This window comes from Lithobates pipiens, unplaced genomic scaffold (genome assembly GCF_037356315.1).
Source record: "Lithobates pipiens isolate NorthernLeopardFrog02 unplaced genomic scaffold, aLitPip1_a1.2 Scaffold_25, whole genome shotgun sequence".
In the NCBI taxonomy this organism is placed as follows: Eukaryota; Metazoa; Chordata; class Amphibia; order Anura; family Ranidae; genus Lithobates; species Lithobates pipiens.
Window position 1 is genome coordinate 158,094,595 of NW_027507787.1, and position 26,421 is coordinate 158,121,015.

Genomic DNA, 26,421 nt, shown 5'->3' on the forward strand with positions numbered 1-26,421 from the left:
TACATTGGCAAAGTCATTTTTTTTTTAAACGCTATAAAAGTACTAAATGTTCCCCTTCCTCATTCCTGTACTACCTATAATTCCTGTATCCTAACCATTACTATGTAATCTTAATAAAACAGCTTGAGCATAAAAAAGTACTTGTCTAGACATGCATAGAACATCACAAAAGGTACAGTAGAAAAAAAAAAACAAAGTTGACAAAACAAAGAATATAAAAAAAAAAATAGGCAGTAAGCCAAATATACTGTAACAAAGTAAGAAATGTTAAAGTAAAAAGTACTAGTGAAGACAAGCAGACACATAAGCTGCAAAGTAGCAAAAAACAAAAACAAAAAAAAAAGACAGTGTACAAATCACACAACAAGTAGCCAATAAACCAAATATAATATATAGGTCAAATGCTACAAAGACATAAAGAGAACACCACAAAGGCACACAGTAGAGAAAAGTAAAGATGACAAAGCAAAGAATAAAAAAAAACAACATAAATGAGTCAACACAAAGATAAATATATTATAGTGAAGTAAAAAAATGTATAAAAAAAACTGTTACAAGTATCAAGTACTATTCAAGACATGCAGAGAACATCACAAAGGGTAGAACATAGCAAACAGATGTCGGCAATAAGCCAAAACAAATCCAAATATATTATGACACAACAGTTACAAAGTATCAAGTACTAACCAAGACGTGAAGATGTTGCCCTACCTCCCTTTTTATTTTATGTGCCCTGTACTTTACTAAATATTCTTAATAAAAACAGATTAAGCAAAAATAAAAAATAAAGTAATGGTTAAAACATGCAAATAAGGTAGGCAATAAGCCAACACAAAGCTGAATATATTATAACAAAACAGTTACAAAGTATCCAGTACTAGTAAAGACATGCAAAGAACATCACAACAGGTACAAAGTATATAAAAAAAAAGCATTAACCCCATTAAACCCATGTCTACTACTATTGTAACAGGTCATAAAGGTAACACAATACACAAAGCATGAATGAATATAAAAAAAAAAAAAAAAAGTGTTTTTAATCACAGCTGCAAACAGAACAGGGTAACAAAGAGAGCAAATAGCAATGCTAATTTGCAATAAACTGCCAACAGTTCTAGATTTAACCACAAGCCTGGGACATATAAGCCCCCAGGTTGCATGCTGCAGTTTTAGCTTCACAGGGGCTCTGCACAAAGCCAGCCACGTGGCACTGAGGGGAAAATGCCAGTTTGGGGAAGAAGTGGAGTGAATGGTGTTCAGTTCACCAGGAGACAATAGAAAGCTGCTTCTATTGTAAGCTCTCCAGACAGACAAACCTTTTGTGCTATTGTCAGGCATGTGCAGCTGCACTGGGGTAAAGGGTGACTTGTCTGTCTCTTGGCACAGGAGGGGTTAAAGCACACCTGCAGAAAGCTTAGTGTGCACAAAGTGCCCAGATGGAAAGTTGGCCGACTTGGATTAACTCTGCTGTGGCATGGGACTAAAGATTTGTGACAGGTGCTCTTTAACCTGCTCCCCTCCCTTTATTCTCCTAGTGTCTGTTGTGTCACCACACCCTTAGTGATCTGTCCCAATGCAACTACCTGTATACGTGCAACACAACACACACAATGTGAAACTAACCCCCCCCCCCCCCCCTTGCAGGAAGGCTTATTAACACCTTGTCTACCAAGGAGGAGTCCTCAGCTACCCCTTGCAGTTGATGCCCTGTACCCCCCCCCCCAAGCAATGCCCTGCCTGGTCAGTATGGGTGGATGAATGTATTGAGAGAGCTATCAGCAGTCCCCTGGCTTGGCCCTTGCAGCCGCCCTCCCCCTGGCACTGTTGGGTTAATAGAAGTTGGCATGATTAGGTGGCATTGTCCCAGTCACGTGGAGTCAGGAGGGGGTGGCACCCAGCTGACCCTCTACTGATTGCTCTTTGTGTTGTGGTTTGCACGTGTACCACTCACATTGCCTGGCATCACACAATGCATCCTGGTGCCCCCAAGTCTTTGTTCTCAACACCCCTATTCTGTACACATGTACAGGGTGGGCATGCTCATACATGTTGTGGGGCGGGGGCTCTGTATCTACGTACATAGAAAAGATCTGATCACACTTTGGCTACCCCATAGACATTAGACAGAAGTCTCAAGAAATTAGCCATTTTAATCCAACCTTTGGCTAAAACAATCGTTTGCACAAAAGATTATCGCCCTGAAAATTGACACAGCTAGAATCTGCTGTCCAACTTCTGTAAGATTAGCGATCTTTTTGCACATCTTTCCATGTGATAATCGACTCTATGCAACACGCTTGCACGTTTCCTGTTCCTGACAGCGTTGTATGTATATTTTGAGAACAAATAGTTTTTCTCCGAAGATAAGAGCGTTATTTTTTATAGAAAGATTGCTTCACAGAAACATAAAATCGTATGCAAGCGTTAGACGAAACATAAGCAGTCTCAAGAAATATTTCAGTGCAAAAAATTGACTTGAATGCTCCCTAACCTTAAAGAGGCCAGTTACGTCCAATCCAATTGTAATCAATGGTATTTCCATTCACATGCAACAAACAACCTCCAACCAGATCCTATGGACTATCATTCGGAGGCTCAAAGCAATTGCAGCTGCCCACTCGGTAACTCCTATAACTGTTCTTTATTGGCTGAATCATGTAAAACAGGATAAACTAACGCATTTCAGCTACTACAGCCTTCCTCTGGCTGTAATAGCCGAAACGCGTTAGCATTTAGCCTGTTTAACATGATGTAGCCAAGAACATTCATAGGCATTACCTGGTGGCTGGCTTCATTTTTTGCTTTGAATTTCTACCATGGGAGCTGGACACCCCACCCTACGGACCAGACTTCAGCCAGAATTTCTACTATTTTGGCGGTTGAGCTTGGGTATTTCTTTGTTTGTGTATCATGAACACATGTTACTCAGGACTGTTCTTTAATTTGCGACCGTAAGATGCTTATGCTGAACATTTTTTTTTTTTGATAACATGGGGTAATCAATCAATTTTTATTTGATATTTAAAAAAAATAAGCTAATTGGTAAAAAAAAAGTATTGTGCAGTTGTATTATCGAGAAAGAGTGGAAAATTGCAATTGAACTGGAAAACGATGGCCATAGCCAACATGACCTATCAATTGATTGATCGATTGATAGCAAGATAAGTGGATCAGATATATCTCTTGATCAATAACTAGCTAGATGCATCTGATCGACTGATTGATAGCTAGATAGAGATCTGATCAATCAGATATATCTATTGATCAACCTGAACAGTCACTTATTCATTGATCATTAGCTAGATAGTTTTGATCTATCAATTTATGTATGTATCGATCTTTCAATTTATCTAATGATCTTTCAGTGTAGCTATAGATATGTCTATTGATCATTCAATATATCAAACAATCTTTCAATGTATCTATTAATGTATCTATTGATTTATCCATGTATCTAGTGATCTATCAATGTATCTTTCAATGCTTCTATTGACTTATGGAAGTATCTATGGATCTATCCATGTATCTATCAATGCATCTATTGATCTATGGATGTATTTATTGATCTAACAATGTATTTATTGACCTAACGATGCATCTACTGATCTACGGATGTATTTTACGAATGTGAATTAGGGAGCTTAGATTGTAAGCTCCTTAAGGGGAAGGGGCTGATGTGAATATAGAATATCCATGCGTCCTGCCCCATAATCTACATACAGGGCATGGGACGCATGGATTCCAATGAGGATGGGGGGGTTTGAAGCATGTGATTAGAGGCCTCTGACTAGGCTTCAAAAAAGGGCAGGCTCAGGGTGCAGAGCATTGCGCTCTGAGCCCACCCAGTTGTGTGACAATAGTGAATGAATATTCACCATTGTCACACTGATCCTCCTTCCAGCCAATCAAGAAGCGGGTCCTGAGACCCATCACATGATTGGCTGAAAGGACAGGGGATCCTATTGGACGCCTAGGAGAAAGAGGGAGGAGACGCACAGTGGAAGCCGCCATGATGCAGAGGAGGAGAGGACACCACCTGTTGCCCATAGGAGCGCTACCCACCTGTAACCTAAACGGGGTAAGTGTAGGGCCGGATGATCAAAAGCGAGATCCCTGGGGGGGGGAACCCGACCGCCAACAGCAGGGGGGGCACTGGGGGGGTGCTTGTTTGCTGCCTCGCCAAAAATAAAATATCAGCCGCCACTGATAATATATATATGTAAAGCGCTGCATAATTGATGCTGCTATATTAATACCTGTAATAAATAAATCTATCAATGTGTCTATTGATCTTTCAATGTATCTATCTATCTATCTATCTATCTATCTATCACATGGCAGTTTATATACTGGTAGAATAAGGCAGTCCCATAGAGAAATGATATATTTCTTACAGTAAGGAATCCTATACATGTCAGTATACAGCTATTGATCTGTACTCCTAGAACAAGTACAAAAGTGCATGGTGATATGTCTGGACTGGTAAACACATGCAGAAAGAGAATGAAAACACACAAAACAGAACTTAGAATTGCAGCCATGGTGTATATACATGTACAATCACTTTATATGATCCTTGCACACAATTTGCACACTTACATACAGACAGAGCCCCTGTGATTACCAGCACACATGTAACGTGCCAGTTAGCAGCGCTGGCACCATCTGGAGGGTCAAGTGTCTCAGCTCTTTGTCTAGAGCAGACAGACAGACAGAGCCAGCAGCACACAGAGGGGCAGAGGTTCCCCTGGACCCAGTTCACCATCCAACTACCCAACAAGGGCTGCTGGTACCCAGACTAACCGCACTTCCCTCCTCCTTTTGCCCTGTCTGGCTGGCATCAGCTCACAATAGCCCCACTGTCCTCCCAGATCCCACCTCCTTTGCCTTTGTCTGGCTTTCCTAGAAGAAGGGGGCACTTACTTTTCCTCTCCTGGTCCACCCTCTCCAGGTAACTGGCAGCCTCCAGCAGGATCTGGACATTGTCCAGGAAAGTGGTGATGTTTCCTATGGCACTGGGCTCTGTGTTCAGCAGGTCTGTCAGTGGGCACCTGGGCACCTGGAGGTGGGCATCAGAGCTGGCGTCCATCAGATAGTCCTTGCAGGCTTTCCCTCTCACCATGTCTGCTGGGGATGCTGTGATGAGGATGAATCAGACTGTCCTGGGATCTCCCTGTCTCCCCCCTCCTCCTCCTCCTCCGGGTACTTTATCTGCTGCTGGGCACTGGGCTCTGGGCTGGTCCTAGCGCCTTCCCTCTCACTCTCCCAGCAACATTAGCATAAGGGGCAATAAGCAGACAGCTACAGTTTACCGCCACCAAACCGCCTATTTCCCAGCCGAGCAACCTAAAGAGGAGTCACTGGGATCCCAGCATCCTTACTGGTCACTCCACCCAACCTTTCACCCCTGCAAGCAACACCAATCTGGACAGAGTGAAGGATCTTGCAACAAAGTAATTGTTGCAGATAACCAACTGAAAACTTTTTATGCAACAAGAGACTAGGAAATTGATACTTTGACAGTGAAGGGGTTAAGAAGGATGCACGCCATGGAGCATACGTTTAAAAAATGTACATAAAGTCATGAAAGGGTTAACAGAGAACAGTTGTGGGCATAGAAAGGTGTTCTGGGCAGTGTACAGTTATGCCATAAAATTGTTAACTTCTCTACAACTGTGAGCAAAAGACAAGGGAGGAAGAAACAATCTGAACACTTGAGTGTGAGGCAAGCAAAGGGTTAAATAAATAAATAAAAAACTGAAGCAAGAAAAAAAAAATTAAAAAAATACTCAATTTCTTTGCGTTTTTTTTTTGTTAATTAACTCTTTTACTGCAGAAAAAATAAAAATCATCTGCAGAAAAAAAATGAATTAAAAAGAAGAAAAGAAATTGAGTATTTTTTTAAACATTTTTTCTTGTTTCGGTTTTTGTTTATTTATTTATTTAACCCTGTGCTAAAATGTTCTTAAAAAAAAAAAGTTCTTTGTGATCCTCCAATAGTGTCCATAAAAACTTCCTCCAGACACGGAAAGTTAAAAAGAACAACTCTGAGCATATATCATATTTAATCTATAATATCATAACATATCTATCTATCTATCTATATATACATACATATATATATACACACACACATGTTTTTATTTTTCGCATGCAGCATATACATATATACTGTATATTAATAAATAAATATATATATGTTGCCTGATTTAAAATATATATATATATATATATATCTATCTATCTAGATATCATAACATATATATATATATATATATATATATATATATATATATATATATATATATATATATACACACACACACATATATATATATATATATATATGTGTGTGTGTGTGTGTGTGTGTGTGTGTGTATATAGAGAGAGAGAGAGAGAGAGAGAGAGAGATACATATACACACACATATGTAAAATGTATATTATGCAATATATATATATATATATATATATATATACATACAGTAAATAGTTGTAAATGTAAAATATTAATAGATAATATACTGTATATACTGGTATATAAAATACAAATATATATAATACATATTGTGCAAATATAATACAGATATTTTTAGTGCTTCTTCATAGTCTTCATCAAGTAAAGGGGTTAATCCAGTCAAATTTCAATCTGAGAGTTTGAGAAAAAAATTGTGACACTTGTCTATGTTGCAGAAAACACACAACTTTCAGCATGTGACTTTTCGACTGTAAAACTTTTTAGTATTCCCATGGGTTGAAAAGGTTCAGTGTTAGTGTATTAGAGAAAAGCAGCAAGCTCAGGGCTGACACAGCTGTGACTAGTGTGATTCAGCATCTCTGCAAGCTGCTGCTTTGTGTGTCAGTGTGACATTGTGCAACATTGTAGCTTGGCACCCACTGCAGCGCCACAAGGGATAAAGTGAACCGGTCTGAGACACAGGACAAAGGAGCAGCTGGATTCTGTTGGGAGGTGAAGTGAAAAGCATGCTGGGACCTTCAATTCTGGCTACCTATCCACATAGGGTAGACAAGGGGCCAGCTGCTGGCTGGGGTTTCTCTTTATAAAGGTTGGAGAAATGGATTTTTGCATGTGCTATTTACTAACATGTTTTGGTTAGGTGTTATACCTCTGCTGAGTTTTTTTGTCTGTGTCCCTGTTGGGACGGTTCACACCATGTGCAGAGACATGAGATTTTGTGCACTTGTCTCTGCAAGGGCACAAAGAAAACAATTGTTCTTTATGTGTCCTGTCCACCCCACAACACTGGTGTCATGTGTGTTTTTTTGCACAGAAATCTGCAACAAGTATTTATTTTTTGTGCAGAAAAAAAGTCACATGAAATCAGCATTGTGGTGTGAACAGTGCACATAATTGTTTTCTTTGTGTCCTTGCAGAGACCTACATTAGAAATGCACACGCCTCTGTACATGGTTTGAACAAGTCCAAAATGATCTATGCAAGCCAAACCGGAGTAATTTTTCCATCACTTTTTATGCAAGTACCAGGCCTTAATGGCCTCATTCACACCTATGCAGGTTGCAGTTTGCATATTGCAGGTCCTTTTTGCGTTTTTCAATACATGCTTTTCATCCATTAAAGTCTATGGAACCAAAAACTAGAAGAAAAAGTCCGTGGTCCCTTCCATAAAATGCACAAATGTGAACTACATCCATAGGAAACATGTTAATAGGACTGTAGTGTGTTTCTGCTAAACTGAAAACGCACTAAAAATGCATAGGTGCGACCCAGGCCTTAGGCAACACACTACAGTCCATTTAACATGGTTTCCTATGGATGTAGTTCACATCTGTGGATTTTATGGAAGGGGCCAGGGACTTTTTTTCAGATTTTTGGTTCCATAGACTTCAAAGGATCAAAAGCGTGTATTGAAAAATACAAAATGCACCTGCAATATGCAAACTGCAACCTGCATGGGTGTGAATGAGGACTCAGGCTGGATTCACACCTATGCATTTTTAGTGCTTTTTGCATTTTGCAGATTTGCACTACAGTCCATTTGACATGGTTTCCTATGGAGCACGTTCTGTAGAGCAAATCTGCAAAATGCAAAAAGCACTAAAACTGCATAAGTGTGAATCTAGCCTTACAGTGTTGCAATTTTTAAAGCACACTTAGCAGAGCGCTAAAACGCATGTATCTAACTTCCCATCTCAAGCTGTGTTTTATTTTTTTAAATACAACATGTCACTTTTTCTGTGTTTTGCTGCTTTGGGAGGCCCAGAGAAGTCCATGGCAGCACAGTAAAACACATATAACATGCGTTTTGATACACTGTAGCAACATGTACACTATATTACCAAAAGTATTAGGATGCCTGCCTTTACACGCACATGAACTTTAATGGCATCCTAGTCTTAGTCTTAGTCCGTAGGATTCAATATTGAGTTGGCCTACCCTTTGCAGCTATAACAGATTCAACTCTTCTGGGAAGGCTTTCCACAATTTATAGGAGTGTGTCTGTGGGAATGTTTGACTATTCTTCCAGAAGCACATTTGTGAAGTCAGGCACTGATGTCATTCCTAAGGTGTTCTATCAGTTGGGGTCAGGAGTCTGTGCAGGCAAGTCAAGTTCCTCCACCCCAAATGTGCTCATCCATGTCTTTATGGATCTTGCTTTGTGCACTGGTCCAAATCACTTGGTGGAGGGGGGGATTATGGTGTGGGGTTGTTTTTCAGGGGTTGGGCTTGGCCCTTTAGTTACAGTGAAGGGAACTCTTAAGGGCATTAACATACCAAGACATTTTGGACAATTTCATGCTCCCAACTTTGCAGGAACAGTTTGGGGACCTGTTCCAACATGACTGCACACCAGTGCACCTCCCTACCACACCATAATGCAGTGCTCAGTCCTGGGCAGCCAATCTCCAGATTCAAATGCCATCACATCACGGGGATGGCAAGGAGCTTGTTGAAAAATATGTTGGTGGCAGAAATAAAAAAAAATATAGAGTTCTGGAGGCCAATGCCAGGACATTATATGTGGGAGGTAGAGAGAATGGCACATGATCCCCTATTGTCCAAAGTATGCCGGATGCATTCAGCCTATGGGCCAGCAACTTTTATAAACCTCTTACTTACCTAGTATTGGAAGAGTGCAGGTTCTCTTTGAAGCTGGTTTCTGTTGCAGGTAATTCATATGGGGCCAAACCTCTGGGCTCAGTCATCTGATCCAAGGTCTCTTACTAACCCAGGAAAAAAAAGGCCAAAGTGCACCATGTCCATGAAATGTCTATGAAATGTAAACATCTCCTGCTGAAGTGCCCAAGGCAGTTGCCTCTTCTGTCTACTCTTTGGCCCAGCCCTGGTGGGGATACTCCAGCGACAGGGGTGTGCTGGCAGGGTGAGTGCAATTTGGCTATGCTGCCTTTTATGAAGAAAATCCCTTACTTGGCCTTGTATATATTTCACTCTCCACCTGCTCTGAGACATACAATAAATATGCCCCCCCCCCCCCCCTGACCAATGGAGCACTAGCCGCCAATGAATTAGACCAACATCCCATGTGAATGGAAAGAAATAAGCAATCCCCTAACGGGCCTATAAAGGCCTACAACAAAAACCATAGTAAAGTATGAATTACCAAGGGAATATTTAAAAAATCTCAAGTACAAATTTTATTAACAAAGTCGTTAAAAACAGAATTAAGCTGGTGGAAAGTAGAGCCAATATAATGCCAGTCATATAAATGTATACAGTTCTACATATTCCAAAGATACCATGATGAAGATACCATGGTAGATCATACATGGAAAATATCCAACTCCTTTCAGAAGTTCATTCTGTCCTCAGGGGTGTGTTTTTAACTTTTTTTGGCTGATGTATAAAAGTTCTATTTGCCTACAGCATTTGAGTGAAATACTTACTTCTTAAACCACTTGCCGCCCGCCCACTGTCAAATGACAGAGGGAGGGTGCGGCTCTCGTTCTGGATGGACATCATAGGGGCACGCAGCATGGTGATCTCTGTAAGAGCCGCTGACGCTGGTTGCGAAAGTGCCGTAAATCGGCTCTCCTTGCCTCACATTGACAGAGTGTGTGGCGAGGAGAGACAATCAGCGGCATCTCCTCGCAGGAGAGAACAGGGAAGGTAATCAGGGCACTGAACATCAGTGCCCTGATTACAGGAAAGCTGCTGCAGTTCCACCAATCAGTGCCCATGAGTGCCACCAATCAGTGTCCATGAGTGACTATCAATGACACAAATCAGTGCCCATCAGTGACACAAATCAATGCCCATTACTTGTGCCAGTCAGTGCTACCTATTAGTGCCCATCAGTATATGCTCATTAGTTCTGCCAATCAATTCCCATCAGTGCTGCCTATCCGTGCTGCCTATCAGTGCCCACCAGTGCCGCCTATCAGTGCCCACCAGTGCCAACTATCGGTGCCCATCAGTTCCACCTATCAGTGCTCATCAGTGTGGCATATTAGTGCCACCTATCAGTGCCCATCAGTGCAGCATAATAGTGCCTCCTCATCAGTGCCGCTTAATCAATGCCCTTCAGTGCTGCCGCATTAGTGCCCATAAGTGCTGCCACATCAGTGTCCATAAGTGGCACCTCATTAGGGCCCATCAGTGCAGCCTATCAGTGGCCATCAGTGCCGCCTCATCAGTGCACATCTGTCAAGAAGAAAAATTATTATTTACAAAAATTACAGAAACTAAGAAAAACGTCTTTCCCTTTCTTTAGTAAAAAATAAATAAAAACCCAGCAGTGATTAAATACCACCAAGAGAAAGCTCTATTTGTGTGAAGAATATTATTAAAAATGTCATATGGGTACAGTGTTGCATGACTGCACAATTGTCAAAGTGCGACAGCGCTGAAAAATGGCCTGGGCAGGAAGGGGGGGGGGGGGGTGCCCGGTATTGAAATGGTTAAACAAAAGAAACATTTTTCTATATGATAAAATATGATGTTTATAATCCTTTTGCTTTATTTGTAGAAGTGTACTTATGTACACACCCCTGAGGAAAGAATGAACTTCTGAAAAGCGTTGGGTGTTTTCCATGTATGCTCTGATACAGTATCTTCATTGTGGTATCTTTGGAATATGTAGAACTGTGACTCGCATTATGTTGGCTCTACTTTTCACCAGCCTTAATCTGTTTTTAATAACCTTGTACTTGAGATTTTTTAAAGATTTTCTTGTTAATTCATACTTTACTATGGTTTGTTATTGTGTTGTAATCCTTTAAAGTCCCATTAGGGGGTTGCTTGTTTCTTCAGTACAGTTACAGTCCATATTTTTAGCAGAATTATCACTGTATTAGTGTCACTGGTTCCCAAAAAAAGTGTCAAAAATGTCAGTTAGTGTCCGATTTGTCCCCCGCAATATCGCAGTCCTGCTATAAGTGGCTGATCGCTACGATTACTAGTAAAAAAATAAAAAATAAATACAAATTCCATAAATATATCCCATAGTTTGTAGATGCTATAATTTTTGCACAAACCAATCAATATACACTTATACATTGGAATTTTTTTTTACAAAAAGATGTAGCAGAATACATATTGGCCTAAATTGATAAAGAAATTTGATTTTTACATTTTTTATTGGATATGTTTTATAGCAGACAGTAAAAAATATTGTTTTTTTTTTTTCAAAATTGTCAGTCTTATTTTTGTTTATAGTGCAAAAAAAAAAAAACACACACAAAAAAAAAAATGCAGAGGTGATCAAATACCATCAAAAGAAAGCTCTATTTGTGGGACAATGGACATACATTTTATTTGTGTACAGTGTTGCACGACTGCGCAATTGGCAGTAAAGTAACGCAGTGCCGTATCACAAAAAGTAGCCTGTTTATGAAGAGGGGGGGGGGGGGGTAAATCTTCTGAAGCTGAAGTGTGCATGCAAGAACATACACCTACTTGTGGAAGGGTGCCTTCATAACCATTAAGCATCATCTTATGACTATTATTAACCCTTTAAGGCGGAAGCTAAGCCTTTAAGAGGATCTTAAAATCCAAGGTCAGTGCATTCTGATGCCAGGGACGTCTCCCCACTGTCAGAATACAATAGCTCAGTGGGAGGGATTCCCCCATCCACATCAAGTGTGTGGATGGGGTAATTGTGTCATTTTCTTTTGTTTAATCTACTGGTTGAACGAAAAAAAAAAAAAGACAAATTTATGGCCAGCCATACAGGTGTTTTTGTATTTATTTTAGTGATCTAAATGCAGCCCATTGTTTTCAATTTACACAGGTGTGAAAACATGCGTTGCATTTAGAAGAGTTAAAAAAAATACACAAATCTGAGTTATCGCTTCAGTATTTTACGTGCGTATACGCATATGTGTGCAAATATGCACATACGCGCTTAAAAGGTTAATTTGAAGAAGTGAAAATTCAGAGAGTTCAAATTTATTGTGTATGTGTATATGCAAATACGTGCTAAATAAATGCAAAAAAAGTTCAAACATCAGTATCCTATATGTGGAAGCACTGCGTCTAAGTCCACCACCAAGCTGCTACACATGTGTGCATGGCTAGCAGGAAGGGGTAAATTGTTATTCTATTCCTAGTAACCCTTTTGTTATGCTTTTCCAAAGCCCTTTAAAGTGTTACTAAACCCACAGCAGTAAAATCAGTCTGTATATGCAGTAAAGCATGCTTGTTATACTCACTGTGGAACCCAAGGGGTTAATCCTCCACATTGTGTAAAAAGGCTGTTTGATCCTGTGTGCACAGATCCTCCCCTTCTTCCACTGATTCTAGAACATGTCCGGATAACACGGAGTTAGTGGAGTCAGGCTACACATGCTCAGTTGTGTGTACTGCTGGATACTTTTTTTTTTGTCTTGGGAGGGTGCATGTGATCAGCACAGGGCCAATCAGCACTGTCCAGACAGAGGGTCAGGAGTCCTTGATCCTGATAGGACAGCTCAGTGCGGTATGAAAACTCCTCCTACAAGCTTTAACCAGGAACTGATAGAAGTCACAAGACTGATATAAACTGCTGATGAGAAAAGGTATTTAGCAGTTTATATTTACTAAAGTAATTCCATTTCCATGTTCTCGGTACTGTGTGAGACTAGATATAGTGAATGCAGGGTCCCGAGTTTAGTAACACTTTAAAGCGGTGTTTCAGCTGTAAACATTTTTTTTAAAAGTCAGCAGCTAAAAAAAAGTAGCTGCTGACTTTTAATAAGGAGACTTACCTTTCCAGGGTGCCTGCGATGTTGGCCGCTGAAGCCGACATGTCCCTCGGCTACTAAGGGAAACAGGCAGTGGAGCCTTGCGGCTTCACTGCCTGTTTCCTACTGCGCATGCGCGAGTCGTGCTGCGCTTTGTGAATGGGACGCGCTGTGTTAGGGAACACACAGTTCCCAGAACACAGCGCGCCTCATTACCCAGAAGAAGGCAGATTAGGAAGATTGCCTAGCAAGAGGGATTTCTGAGCAGGTAAAAAAATTATTATTTTTTTCAAACATTTTTTTTTACATTTTTTTAATAATATTAATGCTATTTTTTTTTAGGGTGGTCCTCCACTTTAAGTGGCCGCTAACATCAGGAGGCGGTGTCCCGGTCATGTGATCTCATAACATTTTTCTACTTTCTGGTGCTAAAAATGTGTGATATTTCTAAATGATGGCTATATCTGAAAGGCTACCCAATCTGAATACGGGACAAGGGGGTCAGTGAGTAACAGCTTCTGTCTGAAGCTTCTCACACAGGTGTATAGCTTTGTCAGCAATTTACAGCTATACATATTATGCGTTACCAAAGTCACAGTATTATATAGATTTGATAGTTTGCTCGCACCCTTTCCGATGGAAATGCAGTAGTCACACCTCCCTGGGCAATAGGAGGTTAAAAATTGTCTCTGGCACAGATTATGAGCTTTGGGAACCTCCCCTGCTAATCTTTCTGTGGCCAGGGACACAGACCAGCCACTTCCTCCTGTTCCCTTTAATAGGGCCACTCCTGGGCCTGTCTGAGTCTGGATGACAATGGACAGTGACCAGACTTCATCCCAATCTGTCTCATTCACAATGTGCAGCTGTGATCTCCATGGGAGGGGGGAAATCCCCTCCAAGGACAATGGCCAACATCAAGAGACAGCGAAGGAATTGTGACCCTCGAGCCCGCAGGCCCATCCTTGGAAAACTTGTCCCCAAAAAACTTTCTGTGCCAGAAAGTAATGCCATTGAGTACCGTCTGTGATCCTTTTTTTATTTGCATTAAAATACAATTTTTCAGGACAAACGTTCGGCGTATGTCCCCTTCTTCCAGGTCCAAGGAGAACGAATTCACAAAATGTGCAATAAAAAAAATTGGTTGATGAGTGTATGATTTTTGGGAAGGCAAGAAACTATTTTTTTTTAATGTTTTTTAAGGATGAGATTTACCCAAAATAATTAAAAAGCAAAATTTGCTAGAATTTTTTTTTTTAAATAATTAATTGGAGTTAGGATTTTGGAACATATTTTGGGTAGTTTATTTCAGTGTTGTTTGTTTTTGCATTTGTATATATATATATATATATATATATATATATATATATATATATATATATATATATATATATATATATATATATATATATATATATATATATATATATATATATACACATACACAGTATATATATATATATATTTTTTGGCACAAGATCTGGTCCAGGATAAAGCGGGGTTCCACCCTAAAGTGGAACCTCTGCTGATCGGATCCCTCCCCCCCTCTGGTGTCACAATTGGCACCTTTTAGGGGGGAGGAGGGTGGAGATACCTGTCAAAGACAGGTATTTACACCCACTTCCGGGCATAGACTCCCGTGGGAGTCTACGCCATTTCCTGTCCTGCCGCGCTGTCTGCTGGGACACACACGGGTCTCAGAGACAGCGCGGAGAATTCCTATTGCGCTGCGCGACTCGCGCATGCGCAGTAGGGAACCGGGAAGTGAAGCCGATTCGCTTCACTTCCTGATTCCCTCACCTAGAATGGTGGTGGCAGCAGCCGAGGGGCCGAGCGATTGATCGGCCTCGGCTGCCGGCATTGCTGGAACCCGGGACAGGTGAGTGTCCATTTATTAAAAGTCAGCAGCTGTAGTATTTATAGCTGCTGGCTTTTAATATTTTTTTTTTTGGTGGAATCCCTCTTTAAGGCTGGGTTCTCGTATGTGCGAATTGGATGTGTTTTCCCATTCGCATGACATGGAGCCGGTTCACACGTTTTTTCGCACATGTGAATTCACACATACAGTTTTAAAAAGGGTCCTGGGTGTTTTTGTATCCAGGTTCAGGTGTGATTTTAGGTAAAATTCAGCCCTGAATCGCACCTGAACCTCTGAACACAAACGCACTGGACCCTGGACTCCAACCCGCAGCCACACATGTGTGAACCTGGCCTAAAAGGAGCTTCTGTAACCCTCAGATATCATGTAAAGGCCATTGCACCCTTAAAAATTCTCCCCTTTGACTCCAAAGAATTTTGCCACCAAGGTAGAATTTCCCAGTTTTCTAATTTTTTGGGGGGGGAAATTAGAGCTGTTGTCGCTCATCCCTCTGAAAATACTACAAGGGAGCCGTGCAGTTGCTTGGTGTTTAGTACTTCTGCCTTGCAGCACTGGGTTCCTTGGTTTGAATCCTTACCAGGACAAAACCTGTATGGAGTTTGCATATTCTCCCTGTGCATGCATGGGTTTCCTTCAAGGACATGCTGGAAGATTAATTGGCTCCTATCTAAATTGGCCCCATTATGTGAGATAGGGATCTTAGATTGTGAGCTTCTTAAAGCTATTGTAAATCTCTAGAAAAAAAACAAAACAAAACACACAACAACCTGCAAGACAAAGGCATAATGAGCTAGTATGCATCGTATACTAGCTCATTATGAAATACTTACCTTAGCACAGTCACAGTGCCCTGAATCAACACTGCTGAGAAGGCTGACATCTTCCAGGTTTGCGGGCTCCGGCGCTGCGATTGGCCGGAGCCACAAAGATATCACTCCCGCACATGCGCGGGGGAGTGGCCAGTCATAGCATGGGCCCTGAAGAAATTGCACAAATGGGCCGCTCCTTCAGTGCGCATGCGCTGATGACATCCGCGGCAGCATGTATAGTAAATATCTCCTGAACAGTGCAAGTTTAGAAGATATTTACAGTAACTATAGGTAAGCCTTATTCTAGGCCTACCTGTAGGTACAATTAAAGAAGAAGGCTTTACTTCCTCTTTAACATTTTGCTGACCTGCAAATTAAAGGCATAATGTGCTAGTATGCATCGCATACTAGCACATTATGTGAAACTTACCTGCAAACAAAGCCCTCGTTGTCACCGCTGGAGGCTGCATCCATCTTCGTCTGTCTTTCTTCCAGTTCAACGGATTTCGGCTTTGAGACTGGCTGGAGCCACATGACGTCACTCACACACATACATGCGGGAGCCACCGGTCACAGCACAGGGCTCTGAAGAAACTGCACTTCAGAGCGCATGCGCCGCCGCCAATTACATGATCGGCGGTGTATATAGTAAATATCTCCTAAACGGTGCAAGTATAGGAGATATTTACAGTACCTATAGGTAAGCCTTATTATAGGTCTACCTATAGGTACAACAATCCTGGGAAGTTTACTTCCTCTTTAAGGGTGAGGACTAATGTGATTGTACAAAATGAAAAGCACAGAGAAATGGACAGCTATAAAAATGGCTGTAATTAATAAGGGCACACCAGCAGCACCTTGTATAATCCATATACAAGGTAATTTCCCATATGTGTTCTGTTGCCTCAGTTCACCCCAACCTGCTGCATTGGTGTGCACTGAAAAAAATAGGGCATGTTGCATTTTTACGCATTTTCAGACATGCTATATGAATCTAAATGCACTGCCAGAAAGGGCTCGTTTACACATGTGGCAGCCCTTGCCACCCCACTGAAAATCGATCTGCAGTGTATCAAGTTTCAGACAGGTGTCCTAATTTAACCCTGCAAATGCCACCCACTGCCGCAATATTGTGCATTACATGCGGTTGTGGCAGGGCTCCATAGACCTGAATGGTTTGCATTTGGTGGTGGTAACACACGCTGTTTAATTTTTGCTGTGGTTGCAGCAGGTGTACAGCGCTGATCATCTGCATGACCTCCTTCAGACAGGCAGTTGGGGTAAGGTTGCCATCTCATCCCTTTAAACCCAAACACATATGAATTACACAGGTTCTGAGGCTAATTTAATGCAGATAAGGCACCAAGTGAGTTTAATTACCACCTTAATCAGCCTCAGAACCTGTCTAATTAACATTTGTTCAGTTTTAAAGGGATGAGGTGGCAACCCTAGATTAGGAACATATCTAATTTATGCCAGTTCATCCCTAAATACCAATTAAGTTTGACTATTTGCCAAGCTTCAGAACAAGCAGAATTTGGTCTAAAACTAGTTTCAGACCAACCAAGCAGCTCATCTCTAGTTGCCACACATGTGAATTGACACACATATGATCATACAATCTATATCATTCAATGTGACTAAAATAAATGCAGTGACTAATAATCAGAAATCATTTGAACAATTTAGCAAACTCTTGATCATTTCCAATGTTGGGAATCAATAAGCCTTTTTGGCAGTTGCTTCTAAACAATCAAATGAATATCTACTTGTGTATCAGAAAACTAATTAGAGCTGCCGCCTCATCCCTTTAAACCCGAACACATATGAAATACACAGGTTCTGAGGCAAATAAGGCACCAAGTGAGTTTATTACCACCATAATCAGCCACAGAACCTGAGTAATTCATATGTGTTTGGTTTTGAAGGGATGAGGTGACAACCCTAAGTTGGTAGTCAGAAGAACTGTACAAACCCCTTTCACACTGAGGTGCTTTTCAGGCGATTTCACGCTAAAAAAAGCATCTGAAGAGCTCATGAAAACCTATTTCATTCAAATCAATGAATGCTTTCACACTTGGACAAATTAATGGAAAGGGCTTCAAAAGCGCCTGAAAAGCTCTTCAAAAGTGCTCAGTGTTTTACTGACAGGTTACAAGCGCCTCAGTGTGAAAGGGGTCTTAGAGTGTGAGGGTTAAATAAAGTTGCATGTTTCAAAAAAAAGGAGGAAAAAACAAGCACTGCCATGTGTTTTAACAAAGCATTAACGTGCGCCTGGTGGTGAGAATGGTCCCAAAAGAGCATGTATTTGTCAACTGTTTAACCCTTTCTACGAGGTAACCTCCCTTATCTTTAGAGAGATTTCCTCTTATTTTTAGCTGTCTATAGGACAGGAAATCTCCCCACACAGGAAAAAAAACGAAACTATCAGGGACCTTAGCCATTACTGACTTTATAAAAAACTAAAAAGTTCTCACTTTATATACACTACAAGTCAGAAAACGTTGAAAGCCCAGTGGCTGAAAAAGCACAGAAGCCATTGGATACACATGATAGCAAAGAAAATGATAAAATTCTCACCCCCCTTGCTTCTGTAATTGGCTCGCTGCTTTTCACAGGCAATCTATTGCATGGAATTTCTCCAGCAATCCCTGGCCATACTTGTTTCAATTTCATAGAGTGATCAAGCTGTTGTGTTGAATGCAGTTTTTCTCAAAGCTGTAAAGCCCTCAAAGACAAGAAATGGTGGTTTCGACCACAAGGGGGTGGGATATAAATTGGCCCAGTTGGACACGGTAAAAAAAGCTGATGTCATTCCTGGACCAATGCGCTGTGGATGGAGGATTCCTTGCCCCTCAGCTGATGAGCACAAAGAGACAAGGATGCTTATTACATCATTGACCTAACATGGTCACGTGGCCATATTAGGTCAATAACTGATGTGTAAGTGTGATAGTGCTGGACTAATAGACGTGAGGTCTTGATAGTGTTGGATATAGCATACACGTCAGTCCTCCTTCAAAGGGGCAGATGGGCTATGAAGGTGAAGTGTAGATGGACCTTGTTTCGGTCTCAGTCTGTTTCCTCTCTAAAAGTCTCAAGGGGAGAACGCTCAGTAAATGATAAATTCTGGGGTGAGTATTTGAGAACCACCCGATAGAAAAGTCTATGACACTTGAGGTCAAATCGAGATTTTTATTTACTAAAGGTAACAAATAAACCCAACGCGTTTCAAGGGAAATGCTTCCCCCTTCCTCAGGACTAGAGTACAGAAAAAGTGATTGACTAACATTCCACCTTTTCTAAACTCTAGCACTAAGGAAGGAGGAGGCATTTCCCAGAAAAACGTTGATTTATCAGATAACTTTATTCACTAGAAATCTTGATTTGGCCTGGTGTCACAGAATTTTGTATTGGGTGCTTCTAAAATACTCACCCCAGAGTTTGTCACCTACTGAGCCTTCTCCTGGAGACTATCACAGAGATAGCAGCCCGAGACCAAAACAAGGTCATTGCACATCTGCCCCTTTGGAGGACTGACTTCTGTGTTATCTCCAACACTATCAAGAATTCGCTTCTATTAGTCCAACACTGTCACACCTACACATCAGTTATTGACCTAATATGGCCATCTGATCATTTTAGGCCAATGAAGTCATAAGCATCTCCAGCTATTTGTGTGCATCATCTGAGGGGCAGGTATCCCCCACCCACATATCATTGATCCAGAAATGACATCACCCTTTTTTTTCAGGTTCATCAGTGTTATTGTCAATCCCATTGCCTTGTGGTCGATCAAAACCACCATTTTCTGTCTAAGGGCTGTTTGGTTTTGAGAAAAATTGTAATCAATAGATTAAATTGCCACGAGTATGGCCAGGGCTTGCTGAAGGTGGCATATTCCATGCAATAGGCTGCATGTGAAAAAGCATTGAGCCAATTACAGAAGCAGGGGGTGAGAATTTCAAATTTTGTTTGCAATTATGCTAAAGTCAATGTGTTTCAGGGTAATGTTTCCTCCTTCCGCTAGAGTACAGAAAATGTGGAATATGACATAAACAACTTTTCTATGTCTGAGCCCTGAGAAAGGGGGAGGCATTTCCCTTTAAATGTGTTGGCTTTAGCTGATACCTTGATTTAACCTTCGAGTGTCGTGGACTTTGTGGTGCTCCTCAATCCCCACCCGGTCAATGACATTGATGACAATGAAATCAAGAACATCCTTTATGTTCATCAGCTTTGGAGCAGGGAATCCCTCTGCCTGCAGCTCATTGGCCCAGGAGTGACAGCTTACTTCCGGGTTCGGAACCCACACGTGCTCATCCCTAACAGCCAATCACCATGGTCACACAATCAGGAACTCTGTCTAATCACACTTAGAACCCTTTTAAGAGCTGTAGCGGCAAGGAGTTAGGCAGCTTTGGTGCTAGTAAAACATTTTTTTACAAGGCGTCTTCAGCTTTGGACCCTTTTGGCTGTTTTGGATGCCCAACTGCATTATGTGGTTCCACCCGCCAGCACCTAAATCACCGCAGGAACCTAAAACTCCCAAAAGTGTTGCTGAAAGTTTTTCAGCCAGCCTGGCTCTTCCACCATAAATCAGCAACATGGGCAGCAGGACAGGTAGATATTTTTTCAAACTTGTGACAGAGTCCCTTTAAATCCAATTATTATTACTTGGAATGCTTCCATCATTTTATTTTCCATTGCCGGTTCCAGGGCCCTTTAATTTTAATGTGTAACTGGAGCTGTTATGAGCGCAATCACTTCCGATGAATCTAGATATTGAAGCAATTGTTTAATTCTCAGAAATTTCTTCCCAGGACCTTGAGTTCCAGGAAGTCTCATGGCACTCCGCGTACACTTCGTGGTCATTATGTCATGACCGTCTTTTAACGGTTTATAATTTTAAGAATCAATGGAGATAAGTATCAGTGTGTTCCTACTAAGAACTGGAGGTACTGCTCCTCTGCCACCAATCAGGATCAGACCTGCCCAGAGAGGTTTATTCTTATACGGGGGGCGGCGACGACTCAGTTCTTACTAAGAATTGGACGATACATTAGGATCTCATAATGAATTCCTAAAGAGGACCTGTCATGAAAGTGGACCTCTCAGTAACTTTAGAAGTCTGCATGAATGAATTACTGACAATTTACAGTAACAGGATCATTTTTCAGAAAAGCTCCATATCTGTACAAAGTCATATTTAACCACTTCAGCCCCGGAAGAATTGGCTGCTCAACGAACAGGCCATTTTTTGTGATACGGCACAGCGGCGCTTTAACTGACAATTGCACAGGTCATGCAATGCTGTACCCAAACAAAATTGACATCCTTTTTTCCCCACAAATAGAGCTTTCTTTTGGTGGTATTTGATCACCTCTGCAGTTTTTATTTTTTGCGCTATAAACAAAAAAAGAGCACCAATTGTGAAAAAAAATGAATATTTTGTACTTTTTGATGTAATAAATAGCCCGATTTTTTTTAAAAAGCTAATTTTTTTTCCTCAGTTTAGGTTGATATGTATTCTTCTACATATTTTTGGCAATAAAAATGGCAAAAAGCGTATATTGATTGGTTTTCACAAAAGTTATAAGGTCTACAAATTAGGGAGATATATGGCATTTTTATTATTTTTTATTTTTTTTACTAGTAATGGCGGCGATTTTTATCGAGACTGCGATATTATGGTCGACACATCGGACACTTTTGACACATTTTTGGGTCAAGTGACAATTATACTGTGATCAGTGCTATAAAAATGCACTGATTACTGTATAAATGTCACTGGCAGGGAAGAGGTTAACACTAGGGAGCGATCAAGGGGTTAACTGTGTTCCCTAGATGTGTGTTCTAACTGTGGGGGTTGGGACTGACTGTAGAAGATGAGAGATCGTGGTTCCCAACTCAAGGGGAATGCACAATCTCTCTCTCCTCTCCTCACAGAACTGGGATGTGTGTGTTTACACACACACACACACACGTCCCTGCTCTGCCTCTCGTGTCTCATGATCGTCTGTGGCCGACGGTCATCGCGACCGCCAGTCACGAGCATCGGCACCCCTGCTGTGCCTGCTATCCTGCTTAAAGGGACCGACATACAACAATGATGGTTCATGGGATCATGCCGACCTGCCGCCTTATAATGATGGCGGCTGGTCGGCAAGCGGTTAAAGCGGGAGTCGCCGTTTTTTTTTTAAAAAGCCAGCAGCTACAAATACTGCAGCTGCTGACTTTTAAAATAATGACACTTACCCGCCCAGCGCGCCCGCGATGTCGGCACCCGAAGCCGATCTCTCGATCGTCTCTCGGGTGCTGCCGCCACCATCTTGCGTATGGGAATCAGGAAGTGGAGCCTTTCGGCTTCATTTCCCGGTTCCCTACTGTGCATGCGCGAGTCGCGCTGCGCAATAAGGATGGTCCCCGCTGTCTCTGGGATCTGTGTGTTTCCCAGCAGGCAGCGGGGGACCTTCGGAAAAGGGTGTAGATTCTGCGGAAAGGGGCGTACCTTCTGCAGAATCTACGCCGGAAGTGGGTGCAGATACCTGTACTGTACAGGAACCTGCACCCCCTCCCCCCTGAAAGGTGGCAATTGTGGCGCCGGAGCGGGGGAGGGTTCCAATGAGCGGAAGGTCCACTTTAGGGTGCACCTCCGCTTTAAGCTCCAGTCCAGTGACTTTTTCTAGGATGAGATGATGTCATTAGTCTGCTGCAGGCAAGAGGAGGCATTTCCTCAGTCTCCTCTCCTCCAGTGATCAGACTGTACACTGTAACTTTATAGCAAGTCACAAAATGAGAGGCTGTAGCAGGGGCTGATCTGTAGCAGACATGTGAACATTGGTAAGAACTCCACAGGATTAACATGATTATGTCATCTCTGAACTGGCTTCTCACTGTTAATACATGCCATAGTATAGGTGTACCACCCTGTATCCATTCTTTGTCCCCTTACTTTTCTGCGCCTGGGGCAGCTTACCCTCCTGCCCACCCCATGTTCTGGCCCTGCCTGAACAAAGATGAAGAAATTGGGGGAGGGGGAGAGTTATTGTGATGTTTGTGAGAGGTAATAAAAACACTGAAACATTACTGAGCATGTATGCCCTTAACATAATAAAATGTATCCAATGGTAGGTCCAATTTATGATTAGTTTAGTCAAGTTAAAGTCACATGCCAGTATGGGTAAAATACAGGTGCACAGCAGAATTAAAGCGGAGGTCCACCCTAAAGTGGACCTCCGCTCATCGGAACCCTCCCCCCCTCCGGCGCCACAATTGGCACCTTTCAGGGGGGAGGGGGGTGCAGATACCTGTACAGTACAGGTATTCTGCACCCACTTCCGGGATAGCTCTCTGCGGAAAGGGGCATATATTACGCCCCTTTCCGCAAGTGCCCGCCCCTTTCCGCAAGTGCCCCGCTGCCTGCTGGGAAACACACAGATCCCAGAGGCAGCGGGGACCGTCCTTATTGCGCAGCGCGATTCGCGCATGCGCAGTAGGGAACCGAGAAATGAAGCCGAAAGGCTCCATTTCCTGATTCCCATACCCAAGATGGCGACGGCAGCACCCGACATACGATCTACAGATCGGCTTCGGGTGCCGACATCGCGGGCGCGCTGGACAGGTAAGTGTCACTATTTTAAAAGTCAGCAGCTTCAGTATTTGTAGCTGCTGGCTTTTAAAAAAAAAAAAAAAACGCGGAGTCCCGGTGGACTCCCGCTTTAAACCCTTGTATACTTTACAGCCAAGAAAGCTGCCATTGTAGCCTCTGATCCGCAGCTGCCATGATCAGTTCTCCCCAGCCATTTTTTTTTGGCTCAACAGTTCAGTTGAGAGCACAAGCAACTGTGACAATTCACTGCATGACAATTTTGGGAAACCACTAAATCAATGAGTTCAGTTCCGCTCTTTCTTTCTGTGGCCGGTGTGTATGTGATATCTGGGGGGGGGGGGGGGGTACTTTGATCATATTAGCGAAAATGTAACCGGTATAAATAGGTGAGACTCACAAAATGTCATTCTGTTCCAAAGGAAATGGAAGTATTACTTGTGAAAAACATTTCAGCAACCTGTTAGCAAAGTAAATGTACCAATTTCCTGTGCAGTGACACAGCTGGGGGAGGAGTACATGTGTGTGCTAATGGCCAGGAGCTAAAAGATTGTATTTACATGTACAAGTGGTAATATACAGACCCAGATAGATAGATAGATAGATAGATAGATAGATAGATAGATAGATAGATAGATAGATAGATAGATAGATAGATAGATAGATAGATAGATAGATAGATAGATACCACAAGAGTCCCCCTAAAAAGGCTGCACTCATTCTCATTCTGCCAGAGTAGCTGAGCATCTCTGTTCATCTCGTTACTTGACAGTTGTGAAGCTTCTCTGTGGTCAGGGTGGCCTTTGAAGTGGTGGATAATTTTTTATGATCACAGTCACGCCGAATCAAGGAAAGCAAATATAGAAGCATGTTCATCACCATCCCCCTTCACCCCTCTCCCATCTGACTGTAAACCCTTTCATGCCATCTGTACACTACATTGTCCTAAAGGGTGGCACACTGAAAATATTGCTAAAAGAAAGTATATGTCAGAATAACAGCACTGGCCACAATGCTTGTGTTCTGTATAAAGAGAAGCTGTGCTTTATCCTTGGATGGCAAATCAACAACTGCCCTCCCCAGTTACTCATTCTCATCTTTCCTTCACTCTTCTGCGGCTCACAGCTTTTTTTTTCATTCTGCCACTGCTACCAGCAACTCATTCCTTCCACCACTGCTACCAGCAACTCATTCCTTCCACCACTGCTTCCAGCAACTCATTCCTTCCACCACTGCTACCAGCAACTCATTCCTTCCACCACTGCTACCAGCAACTCATTCCTTCCACCACTGCTACCAGCAACTCATTCCTTCCACCACTGCTACCAGCAACTCATTCCTTCCACCACTGCTTCCAGCAACTCATTCCTTCCACCACTGCTTCCAGCAACTCATTCCTTCCACCACTGCTTCCAGCAACTCATTCCTTCCACCACTGCTTCCAGCAACTCATTCCTTCCACCACTGCTTCCAGCAACTCATTCCTTCCACCACTGCTACCAGCAACTCATTCCTTCCACCACTGCTTCCAGCAACTCATTCCTTCCACCACTGCTACCAGCAACTCATTCCTTCCACCACTGCTTCCAGCAACTCATTCCTTCCACCACTGCTTCCAGCAACTCATTCCTTCCACCACTGCTTCCAGCAACTCATTCCTTCCACCATTGCTACCAGCAACTCATTCCTTCCACCACTGCTCCCAGCAACTCATTCCTTCCACCACTGCTCCCAGCAACTCATTCACTCCACCACTGTTCACGTTATCTCCTTCTCTCCTCCACTGCTCCTGACATTTCCTTTACTCTTTCGCTATTCATGGCTTTTCCTTCACTCCTCTGCTGCTCCTGGCATTTCCTTCACTCCTCTGCTGCTCCTGGCATTTCCTTTACTCTTTTACGGTTCATGGCTTTTCCTTCACTCCTCTGCTGTTTCCAGCATTTCTTTAACTCCTCTGCCTCTCCCAGCATTTATTTCACTCCTCCGCTTCTCCTGGTATTTGTTTCACCCCTCCACTGCTCCTGGCATTTCCTTCATTTCTCTGTTGCTCCTGGCATTTCCTTCACTCCTCTGCTGCTCCTGGCATTTCCTTCACTCCTCTGCTGCTCCTGGCATTTCCTTCACTCCTCTGCTGCTCCTGGCATTTCCTTCACTCCTCTGCTGCTCCCAGCATTTCCTTTACCCTTTCACTGTTCATGGCTTTCCCTTCACTCCTCAGCTGTTCCCAGCATTTATTTCACTGCTCCGCTGCTTCTGGTATTTGCTTCACCCCTCCCCTTCTCCTGACATTTCCTTAATTCCTCTGCTGCTCCTGGCATTTCCGTCACTCCTCTGCTACTCCCAGCATTTCCTTTACCCTTTCACTGTTCATGGATTGTCCTTCACTCCTCTGCTGTTCCCAGCATTTACTTCACTCCCCCGCTGCTCCTGGTATTTGCTTCACCCCTCCACTGCTCCTGGCATTTCCTTAATTCCTCTGCTGCTCCCAGCATTTCCTTTACTCTCTCTGTTCATGGCTTTTCCTTCACTCCTCTGCTGCTCCCAGCATTTCCTTTACTCTTTCACTATTCATGGCTTTTCCTTCACTCCTCTGCTGCTCCCAGCATTTCCTTTACTCTTTCACTATTCATGTTTTTTCCTTCACTCCTCTGCTGTTCCTAGCATTTCTTTCGCTCCTCTGCTGCTCCCAGAATTTCCTTTACTCCTCCAATGCACCCAGCATTCACTTTACTTCTAAGCTGCTCCTGGCTTTTCCTTCACTTCTCCCCTGTTCCTTGCACTTACTTTACTCCACCACTGCTCCTGGCATTTCCTTCATTCCTCTGCTGCTACAGACAGCTGCTAGGTTGAAGAAAATACCTTGTACTCTTCAGGTATGGGAACATGTGTCTCACTTCCCTATCTTTTATTAATAAAATACTGTTGTAACACAGTTTTCTGCCTTTAACTGCTGCTGATCTTCAG

The 26,421-nt window shown here is 42.4% G+C and overlaps 1 protein-coding gene across 1 annotated transcript in view; it reads right to left on the reverse strand.

The window, feature by feature from the left end:
* MXI1 (MAX interactor 1, dimerization protein) overlaps positions 1-5,207 on the reverse strand; it is a 47,879-nt gene extending 42,672 nt beyond the window's left edge. The window contains exon 1 of the mRNA XM_077455066.1: positions 4,924-5,207. Within this exon, the coding sequence (XP_077311192.1) occupies positions 4,924-5,122 (199 nt within the window). The 5' untranslated portion in view covers positions 5,123-5,207. The remainder of the gene's footprint in view (positions 1-4,923) is intronic.
* Positions 5,208-26,421: the final 21,214 nt, after the last annotated feature.